This window comes from Coenobita brevimanus, chromosome 77 (genome assembly GCF_032717465.1).
Source record: "Coenobita brevimanus isolate Jiangsu-jjx chromosome 77, ASM3271746v2, whole genome shotgun sequence".
Taxonomy (NCBI): Eukaryota; Metazoa; Arthropoda; class Malacostraca; order Decapoda; family Coenobitidae; genus Coenobita; species Coenobita brevimanus.
The window spans coordinates 5,382,513-5,394,403 of record NC_137030.1 but is presented as its reverse complement, the minus strand read 5'-3'; the positions used below and the strand labels follow the sequence as shown (position 1 = coordinate 5,394,403).

Sequence of the window (11,891 nt, the reverse complement as noted above, 5' to 3'; positions counted from 1 at the left end):
TCTCTCTCTCTCTCTCTCTCTCTCTCTCTCTCTCTCTCTCTCTCTCTCACACACACACACACACACACACACACACACACACACACACACACACACACACATCCCCATACTCCACCTACCAATAACAGTGAGGTTGACCCAGGCGACCCTTGACCTCGTATTCTGAAAATCGACCCTGCAGCGATAGAGTTGGGCATCGGCGAGGGTGACCCGGTGGAGGAGGAGGGCGGGGGGAGAGCCGTGGGCGTGATAGAAGGCCCTTGACCCCAGTACGCTTGTGTCCGCCCACTGGGAGCCCCGTAGCCCAGGCCGTTCGTCGTAACTGTGAAAAAATAGATAGATAGATAGATAGATGGAGGGATTGATAGGTAGAGGATGGATAGATGGATTGATAGATAGATGAATAGATAGTTAGGCAGGTGGGTAGATAGATAGATAGAGGATGGATGGATAGATGGATTTATAGATTGATAGATGGATTGATAGATAGATGGGTGGATAGATAGTTAGGCAGGGGGGTAGATGGATAGATAGAGGAAGGATGGATAGGTGGAGTGGTAGATTGATAGATAGATGGATTGATAGATTGATAGATGGGTGGATAGATAGTTAGGCAGGTAGGTAGATGGATGGATAAATGGATAGATTGATAAAAAGACTGATAGATAGATGGGTGGATAGATAGTTAGGCAGGTAGGTAGGTGGATAGATAGAGGATGGATGGATGGATAGATAGATTGATAGATAGATTGATAGGTAGATTGATAGATGGATTGATAGGTAGCTTGATAGGTAGACTGATTGATTGATAGACAGAAATAGGAATAACTTGAACATATATAAGTGGAAATTGTGCTGTGATTTTGGATTTTGATGGTATAAATTTACAAGCAGGTAGGTAGATAGATAAATAGATAGATAGATAGATAAAGAAAGAAAGAGAGAGAGAGAAGAGGAGACTGACATGATGGTAGATTTTCGTGATGTAGCTAAATAGGTAAATAGACAGGTAGATAAATGGTTAGGTAGATAGATTGATAGATAGATAATTAATAGATTACATTATTTCACAGATCTGGCCGCTTGTCAAAAATAAGTAGGAAAAAGAAATTAATGGTGAGAGAGAAAATTGTGGTGTGAGTTTGGATTTGGGGGAGATAGAAAAATGATAGATATGTAGATAGATAGATAGATAGATATGTAGGTAGGTAGGTAGGTAGGTAGTAGCTGGATACACAGATAGATGGTGGATAGATACGTAAATAGATATGTAGATAGATGAATAGATAGGTAGGTAGGTAGGTAGGTAGATAAGTGGGCAATAGCTGGAGGCAGGTAGATGATAGATAGATACATAAATAGATAAGTAGATAGACAGATAGGCAGGTGCATAGGTAGGTCAGTAGGTAGACAACAACTAGATATAGAAATAGACACGTAGATAGATAGATAAATAGATATACAGTATAGATAGACAGACAGGTACAGTCGCCCCAAGAAGTGATGGCAGAGTTTCAGATTGCTTCGGTCACTCTGCACTGCCATACGTTCAGTGAAAACAGTGAATATAAGGTAAACATTCAATGCCTTCATCACGTCATATCAAATAAAATATATATCCTATCGCGCTAAGAATGATGTAAAATGAGTAACGGGAGACAGTGATATATTAGATTTAGAAGTTAACACTTAGTTACCTTTCCCGAGTTGAATGAATGTGAAATGTATTACTCCGCGCGCGGTGGGCAGTAGGCCTATAAGTCCGTGTTCCTGATTTATTTTTCCCAGGATTTCAAATACAGATGCTCTAGTTTTGAAGACCAGTTAAGGAAAATTCTTGTGACTGCAATACACTGCCTTATTTTCAAATGCTATGATGATGATACAGCAACAATAAGGATGCCATAACAATGAAATTATTCTTTGTAACGATGCCTTACCAGCGGTAGCAGCAAGACCATACTGCCTTTTATTCCGTCTTCCTCCCGTCAGTAATAATTATAATTAGCAACTTTATTACCAATTGATGCAAAATTATTTTATAGCTGTAAGGAGGCATGACAGATTTTGCATTTTTCTCTTACACCAGGCAATAAACAAGACCGAAACATGAGTTCATAAACTCTTGCAATGCAAAAGCACGCACTTTCTACTCCATCTTTTAATCTTAATATCTGTCTTTTTAAATAAACTGTAATGTCCTGCTGAACAGAAAATGCTGATTTGGAAGTTATGAACTCAGTGATTTGTTTATGAACCTCTGCATTTTATTACTCTTGCTAATCGATTATGCACTGAGGATATCAGACTATGACAAGTTAGCATTCTCCAAGGAGCTCCGACTCTAAGCAAATTTCGAGGTTCTTTTTTTATACTTCTCTCACCGACATCCCTCTGGCTTATATCAAGTAATCCAGAGATTTTTCCTACTGGAAAACTGGCCAAAGGCAGTATAATAACTGCATGTATTTGAGTAAATATTATCTCCTTTCGTGCGTGTTGATCGAAACATTTAAAGTAGCTTACTGGCTTACGCCGCCTTCCCGCTTTCTGTCGTCGTTCATGGAGACATTGGAAACGGAAATAAATGACTTTTAAATTAGTCTATAGTATTGTAGTGGAAATTATTTTATAAATAATAATTACTAATTTTAATTGTTTATTGAAGCTCCCTTATGTTCAGTTTTACGCTACTAAAAAATTATTGCTTTTTACCGCACTGGGTTTGAACTCCACAAATTATTCCTGACTGTCCCTGAGCGATAGTTGTGAAATTTCAATTAGTTCCGTTTAGGATTTCCTATTATCGTAACTAACGAACTGCTTCCTACAATTTTGAAATATACAGGTACTTTGGTATTGATTTATTGTTTTTTGTAACAATTTTACGTATTAGGTTTCACCTTCGTAGAGATGTAAGGAAGAGTATGTGCACTATCGCTGACCGAAAACTTCTGGATACTCCGCCGTCACTTCTTAAGCCGACTGTACATAGGCCAGTAAACAGGTAGACAGAAACTCGATAGACAGACAGGTAGATAGATAAGAAACCTCAAGGTCGATAGGTAATTAATTAGAGACAAATTAGACAGACAGGTAGATAGATAAAAAGCCTCAAGGTCGATAGATAACTGGAGACAAATTAGATAGACAGGTAGATAGATAAGAAGCCTATGTCAATAGGTAATTAATTAGAGACAAATTAGATAGACAGGTAGATAGATAAGAAGCCTCAAGGTCAATAGGTAATTAGAGACAGAAATTAGATAGACAGGTAGATAGATAAGAAAGCTCAAGGTCGATAGGTAAGTAATTAGACAGACGGAAGCAAGGTCGACAGGTAGACAGGTAAATTAATAAAGAACTTCAGTCATCAATCAACATCAATATTAATAACAAATACACTTAACCTAGCTCCCCTCCATCCTCCCAAAAGCATCATACAATAACACCTGTTCAATACACCGTTATCATTACGTTCTGTGATAACGAAGATAACACAGATAACGTTGTGAGAGAATGACCCCCTTTGCCTAGCACCGTGATGGGGTCATAACATTATCCCGGTAATTACAAAGGGCGTGACCTCCTAATTACGCCTGACCTTGTTTTCTGATTGGCTGAGTCCGGTGGTGATTAAGGTTTTTAGGTAGTTTTTTTTTAATTATTATTATCGGCATTATTTTTATTATTACCATCATTATTATCATTATTAATATTAGGTAGGTGGGTGGGTAATTACTGTAGGTAGTTAGGTAGATAGTTTGGCATGGTAGGTGGTTATGTATAGAGTGATGGATAGATAGGTAGATGGGTAAATAAGTCTGCAGGTAAGTAGGTAGTAAGTAGGTAGGTAGGTAGGTATGGTAGGTGTTGGCGAAGTGGTTAGTGCGGTGGTGTAAATACTGAACGGTCCCGGGTTCGATCACTTCTCTTCGTTATCACCATGTTACCAGCTCCTCTCTCTCTCTCTCTCTCTCTCTCTCTCTCTCTCTCTCTCTCTCTCATAAATGCACTCCTACTGATACCGTAACGCGAAATATCTGTGGGTTATCACTAGCATATCACGTTTATTAAAGAAAAGGGAAAGTGTGTGTGTGTGTGTGTGTGTGTGTGTGTGTGTGTGTGTGAGAGAGAGAGAGAGAGAGAGAGAGAGAGAGAGAGAGAGAGCCCTTTCCCACTCAAAGAACGGGAAGCAGTCACAAAAACACCCATGCATAGAGATAGCTCACAATGGCGGGAAAAACAGAGCAAATTGGACAGTTAATAGGGAGATGTAAAGACCATCCAATTAAAGCTGCACAGATGAGAGAGAGAGAGAGAGAGAGAGAGACAATGACATTAAATACGGGAATATTCTCTGCTGGGTAATACTTGAGATTATGAGATCTTGTGTGCGTGTGTGTGTGTGTGTGTGTGTGTGTGTGAGAGAGAGAGAGAGAGAGAGGAAATGTGTGTTGGGGGTGCCTTTTTGTCTTCCTACTTATTTGTCTGTCTGTCTGTCTGTCTGTCTGTCTGTCTCTCTCTCTCTCTCTCTCTCTCTCTCTCTCTCTCTCTCTCTCTCTCTCTCTCTCTCTCTCATTGCAGCAAGGGACGTGAACGATAATACTAGTGTTCCTTATGGGTTATTGCTCAGTCTCCCCCTCATCCCGTTTTCTATCGTTTGTATGCTAATGGTCTTCGTTTTCTGAGTGTGCTATGCTTTTTAGGGATACTTAAAATTTTATTGATCCTTAAAATTTTAGGTTAGGTATTATGGATTTTTTTTTTTTTGTCTTTTTTTTGGATTTTTTATTTTATTTTATTTATTTTTTTGTTTATTTTTTGGGGGTCTTAAAAAATCAGTTATTTAGTTTTGAAAATTTATCTTCTTGAAATTAGGGGGACTTAAATTTTAGCTGCAATTTGGGAATCTTTTTGGTTTTAGGGATTTTGAAAATCTTAAGCTTGAATTTATAGATCCTTAAGTTTTGGAAGTCCTTAAGATTTAGGTAAAATTTTGGGGATGCCTAAAATTGAGAGGAAGAAATTTTTTAGTGTTTTTTTTTTTTAATGTTTACTTCTATGAGAATAAAAAGGAAAGAAAAAGAAAAAGAAAGATAATGAAATACTTTAACCCGCCCCGTCCCGACCACTTTCTCACCAATGGTACCCCCCAATCCCGACTATTTTTGGACCCAAATTTTTTTTGCTAAAACTTTCGCTTTTGGTCAGAAACAATGGTCAGTCACAAAGAAATTGTTCCCCGGGGTCCATAATTGCCCTAAACAGGTATGCCTTGGTCACACCTGGCCCCGTGTTCTCTGTAGGTGGTCTGAGCCTCTAACGTTTTCTGTGGTATTATAAGTCTGGGAAACCAATGAAAGTAAGTAGATATGTATTTATTACAAACATAAAAATATGTGATAAAAGAGTAAATTGGATTTTATACAAAAATAGAGCAGAAATAAGCATTGTACCATCGTGTGAAACGAGCAAAATCGGGCAGACTGGTCACGATGAATCGCTAACATTCGAAAATCATGATACATATCATTTTTTTTACTTACATAATACTTCTACAATAACATTATACCAGTTTACATTTTATTGAACTGTTTTTACGTATTCACAGGCCTTTCGATAACATTTAGCATAATGTTAGCGTTTATTTACGTAGTGAGTGAACTCGCTGTGACTGTTGTTTCAACTCGTATTGTGTTTTTTATACTTACATAATACTTTCCTAATAACATTATACACTTTTCAACTTTATAGAACTGTTTTGAGATAATTTCAGGCCTTACGTAAATATTTAGCGTAATAATAGCGCATAATAACACACACGGTGAAGTCGCTATGACTACTATTTCAACTTACAACCTATTTTTGTATTTATATAATAATTCTCCACTAACATTGCACATGTTTACACTTGATATAATTGATATCACATAATTTCAGACCTTACGATTCAACTGAGCGTCATATTAGCGCGTACTTACACAGGGAGTGTTATCACGATATCATTTGTTTCATCTTACACTAGTATTCAACTTATAAAATACCTTACTACTAACATTACAACAAATTCCACTTTATATAATTCCTATCACATACTTACTGACCAGAATGTGGGTGTACTCGTGACATCAATTATTACAACTTACACTATTGTTCAACTTATACGTTTTATTCATGCTAACATTACACCCGTTTCCACTTTATGTTCTTGCTATCACATATTTACTGACCAGAGTGTTATACTGAGCGTCATATTTTCGCAGATTTACACAGTGGGTGTAGTTTTGATATCACTTCTTTCAACTTACACTAATTCTCAACTTATACATTACTTTCCTGAAAACATAACACCCGTTTCAACTTTATGTTTGACTTAGCACCTACTGACTGGCCTTACCATTATAATGAGCGTCATATCGCCATCCCACACAGTTTCAGTAGTGTAGGAAATTATGGTACTCTTTGAAACAAGGCTGAAGGCACAACGCAACATTGCACTCGACACACTCGTACCTTGTGTCTTTTCTCTGAGTGGATGGTCTGACTGTTGAGTGCTTACATACATGGCAGCGGCGCTGGGGTTTACGACGGTTTGGGTCGGAAGGGATTGTGCTAGGATAGTGGCGTCCTGCAAGACGTAGGGGAGTCTGGGCAGCCATGGGGGTGCGGGTGCGGTGTGTGGGTCTGTCCTGGGCATGCTTGGCGATTATTTCACGTGCCAGCTCCCTCACAAACCCCTCAAAGGTCTTGGATACTCCGGTGGTCATTGCGTGCAGGTAGTGGGCGTTCAGGACCGTGATGTCGAGCAAGTGGTCCTGGCACAGTCAACACTTGAAATCATCGAGTCTGACTGATCCACTTGCCTCATGTTCAGATTATAGTCCAGTACAGACTCGGGTTTCCATACGTTGCGCCTCCTCTCGCTACGGTGATCCACGGAGTCTGTGCGGTGCATCAGGGGGGTGTGAACAGTTGATAGGAGGCAAACTTCCCTGTTGTGGTTCCACAGGGTGGCCAGGATGTTATTGGCCTGGAAGAAAACCACCTCGTTCTTGTCAAGTTTCCTCCCTATCTTGACCATATGGCGACGGTTTCTCTTGACTGTACCACAGACTCCGGTGTCGTGTTGGTGGAGGAACCTAGCGAGAAGAGGGCTAGTGTACCAGTTGTCCAGGTACAACACATGACCACGATGAAGGTACTCCTCTATCATTGTCTTCACCACGGCCCCAGAGAGTCCTATACTACGATCTTCTGTTATATCTGTCTGTGCACCCGTGTACAAGACTATGTCTTGCATATAACCAGTCTTACAGTTACACATAACAAAGATCTTGAACCCGAAACGGTGTCTCTTGCTGGGTATATACTGCCTAAAGGAAATATTGCCTCTCCACAACACAAGACTCTCGTCTATGGCGAGGTCTCTGTAGGGATAAAATGAGGAGCGGAGCATTTCCTGTAAATGATCAAATACCAGCCTAATTCTCCTCATTTTATCTGTGTTATTTGCATTGGCTGGATCTTCTGCATCAAAAAAGTGGAGGCGGCGAGAATATACTGAAATCTGTTATGACTCATCACCTTTCCAAAGAAAGGTGTGAGGATCATTGGGTCAGTTGTCCAGTAGGCAGGAATTTGGTTTTTCCTTACCACACCCATCAAGAGAACCAGGGCAAAAAATAAGAACATCTCTGAAATTGTAACGGGATAGTCATATTGTTGGGAATGCCTGCTCGTGGTTCCCAAACGTTCACTTTCACGGCGCTGTGTTCGTGAAAATATATTAGTCTGTTCAACTATGCGCCCCACAAACGCCTCCCCAAAGAACAGGTGGAAAAAATCCACCCTAGACGAACCCGCATGCACACCTGGAGCCGTGCAACCAGACCGCCACTCCTCAGTGAAAGGGTGAATGATGGGAGTAAAATTACTCCCATCTTCCCAGTTCCACGTGACACCACCGTCTCCAGCCACGTCCCCATCGTCCCCTTCGTCAGGGTGGGGAGGTGAGGGTGGTGGGGGAGTTTGGGGAGGTGGAGAGCGGCGCCTCTCATCACTCGCACTTCTCTTCCCTCTCCCTTTTCCTTTACCCTTTCCCTTCCCTTTCCTTCCTTTCCCCACATCCTGGGGCTGTGGGGAGGAAGTTTGGGAATAATGTGGGGCGAAAGACGTGCTGGGGAGTGGCTCCACCTCCTCTCCCCTAGGCCTACGTGCACCACGTGCTCGTGCTGCCTCCCTCACACCACTTGCCCCTTCACCCCGCACTACCCCCACACCACTTTCACTTTCACCCCGCGCTGCCGCCACAACACTTTCCCTTTCACCCAGCAATCCCACCACACCACTTTCCACTTCCCCAGACAAAAGACTTTCACCATACCTTATATGTCTTCTCGCCCCACCTTCTGATCCTCGGGGTGATATTTTTTCTTTTCCCAACCACGAGGCGATATCACGTCCTAAGCCGCCGTCATCCTCATCGACCTCATCCTCGTCCTCATCAGATTCGGGATGGAGAGATAGCCGTGCACGTGGTTGGCGAGCAGGCTGGCCTTCCCTTGCCTTATGGTATGTCACATACCGCGTTTTCCGGGGCGAAGGGACCTCTTCATCACTGCTACATATTTCTTCCTCTGGCTGGACATAATCGCGATCCACCACGTCATCGTCAAGTGGAGAACCACTATCTCCAGTGAAGGCTTCCAGGGCGGATGCAATTTCCTCGTCTGAGAGACCTTTCCGTGCCATGTCTGACCTGGGTCACTGCTAGCAGGTGAGTGACCGAGACAAGGGTGAGCGCGGGTCACGCGGGGTCTAGGACGCTGCCCGCCTGGAGGCAGGTAGGGGAGGCTTGGGTACGTGGGTGAAACGAAAATCTCGCGCGGATTTTGAAAATTGTGGAAATTATGAACCTTGCAATTGCAGGACGTTGAAGTACGTCAACGGGATTGGCAGTGACATAACGTGAGGACGTGGAAGTACGTCGACGGGACGCCGCGGGTTAAACTTCAGCAGTGATTGAATTTTTGGGAATCTGGGTCATTGAATTTTTGGGAATCTTCATTAATTTTTTTAGAATATGAGTAATTGAATTTTTTGGATCTGGGTCATTGAAAAATTTAGGTCAACATGGCATGCTTGAAATGTATTTAAAACTCTCAGTGTTCAATTCACTTAAAAATTAAATGTCAAGTCAGGGGAAGTAAAAAATTTGGAGTATTTTTTTTTTTTTAGCATTAAAATATTTAGGTTAAATTTTACATACATATAATTTAGGGGAATGGCGGGGGACAGGGTGACGTGAAGGCGATTTGTTTGTGGCCCCCCCGTATAAGGGATTAAGGCGTCTGGCAATAGATAGATAGATAGATAATTTTGAGAATAAGTGCAATGTTAGGAAAGAAAGATGATCATATATATATATTTTTCACTCAATTTGACAGCTTTTTTCCCGTTATATATATTTTTTTCGACGGACATAGGTAAATTTCACAGCTGAGACCTTAAATACAGATCCTTGGTTAAATAAAAATCAATAAGCATTCGTTATGAGGTAAGAATGCGTCTCCTTGGTTACTAGTCGAATCAGCTTTCCAATCTGACTACCCTTGGCGATCAACTGAGCCGAGAGGGACCAGGGATCTTTGCCAGGTTAGAATAAATCAGCTACATACAGTTGATACGAGTAAATAGTTCAGTCAAGCAGGCTCCTATGACCCACTATTAGCCTTTAAAAATCTTATGACATTTGCTGGGAGATAATACTAGACTTCTTTTGAGCATTAAAATTATTAATGAATTAGTCGGCCAATTAGTCAGTCAGTTAGTCAGCCAGTCAGTCAGCCAGTCAGTCAGCCAGTCAGTCAGTAAGTCAGTCAGCCAGTCAGTTAGTCAGTCAGTCAGTAAGTCAGCCAGCCGGTAAGTCAGTTAGTCAGTCAGTCAGTCAGTTAGTTAGCCAGTCAGTCAGTCAGTTAGTTAGCCAGTCAGTCAGTCAGTTAGTCAGCCAGTCAGTTAGTCAGTAAATAAGTTAATCAGTTAGTCATACAGTCAGACTCATTTGGTTAAGGAGTCAGTCAGTCAGTCAGTTAGTCATCCAGTCAGACATTCGGTTAGGTAGTCAGTCAGTCAGTCAGTCAGTCAGTTAGCCAATTAGTCCTGCAGTGAGTGAGCAAGTCATTAAGATAGGGGCGTGTCTGTTGCATGTCAATTAACACCCCACACACCTGTAATTTAGTACCACCTTGAGACAGCATGACACCTCTCTCTCTCTCTCTCTCTCTCTCTCTCTCTCTCTCTCTCACTCATTATTGAGGTGTAATTTCCGTCCCATCCATCCTCTTCCCCTCCTTCCTCCTTCCCTGCTTCCCTCTTCCTCCTTCCTTCTTCCTCCTACCTCCTCTTTCCTTCTTCCCTCTCCCCCCCTCCCCTCCGCGGTGATCTGTAAATGTGCTTGAGGGTAGTAATGAGAGAGAGAGAGAGAGAGCATCATTTACGTAGATAGGCCCTATTCACATGAGCCCCATTCTAATTACACTAATCAAATCACATAATTGCCACGTGGAATAACTGAATAACCAAATTACATGTTACTAATTATACGTATATTTATAGCAACTAATTAGTGTATCATATTTATCTATTTATATCTACATCTATCTTTTTATATGTAGTGGTCATTCTGTTCATCTGTTTCTGTCCTTCTCTGTGTCTGTCTGTCTGGCTGCCTGTCTGTCTATCACTTACCCCATTATATTTTGCATACTGTTTTGAGTAGTTGTATCTATCAGTAAATATGTCTATCTATCTGTGTCTATCGAACGATCTGTATCCATCTGTCTGTCTGTCTATCTGTCTGTCTATATATCTGTCTATCTATCTCTGTATCTGAATCTGTATTTATCAATTTGTCTATCAGTGTCTTGCTGTTCGCCTGTCAACCATTCTCTCTCTCTCTCTCTCTCTCTCTCTCTCTCTCTCTCTCTCTCTCTCTCTCTCTCTCACCGTAGTCAAAGTCGTACCCCACACATTCGAACACATCACTGTAAACAAAGCATCCGATTCCCTTCATCAAAATCCCATCCATCTTCGTTCGGATCCGTGAGCGTGGCTTTAAGATGGATGGGGCGATTGGGTTTGAAAAAATGAGACGAGAGAGAGAGAGAGAGAGAGAGAGAGAGAATTTTGCGTGGATGACTGACGATATTCCTACCTGTATACTGAGATACGTAGGTAGGTAGGTAGAGAGAGAGAGAGAGAGAGAATTGAAGATATTCCTGCCTGTACATAAGTAGATAGATAGATGTTTAAATAGATAGATAGTACCAGGTAAATACATAATATTTTAAGAGATTATATTAGTTACAGGTAATGCAGTTTAAATGTAACTTTATTTTTAACGAGGTACATTACTAGTTTTAAAAAGCACTGGAAACGTTATTAGAGAGAGAGAGAGAGAGAGAGAGAGGGGGGGGGGAAAGATGAGCAGCTGTGATCGTTAGTTCATTTACTCTCTCTCTCTCTCTCTCTCATTCGGAACCGTACACGTGTAAACATCATTGACTGCAAGCTTACATACATACATACGTGTGTTATATGTAGAGACGTAGCTAGATAAAAATAGATAGATAGATAGATACATGGATTCAGAAGGTAGATAACGATAATAGATATAAAAATAGTTCACATATTACTACAAAAAATATATAAATGATAAATCGCGAGAAAGTGAGAGAGAGAGAGAGAGAGAGAGAGAGTGAGAGAGAAAAAAAAATTGAGAGAGTAAAAGTGAGAGAGAAAAGAAAGAAATTGAGAGAGTAAAATTGAGAGAGAGAGAAAATAAAGTGACAGAGAAGACCGTGTGATATCATGGACCTACAGATTGAAAG

The 11,891-nt window shown here is 41.0% G+C and overlaps 1 protein-coding gene across 1 annotated transcript in view; it reads right to left on the bottom strand.

Annotated features, from left to right (window-relative positions):
- The window catches only part of LOC145408434 (nephrin-like), a 183,785-nt gene that overhangs the window by 65,021 nt on the left and 106,873 nt on the right, over positions 1–11,891 (bottom strand). Inside the window, exon 3 of the mRNA XM_080279162.1 lies at positions 120–322. Coding sequence (XP_080135288.1) covers positions 120–322 — 203 coding nt within the window. The remainder of the gene's footprint in view (positions 1–119; positions 323–11,891) is intronic.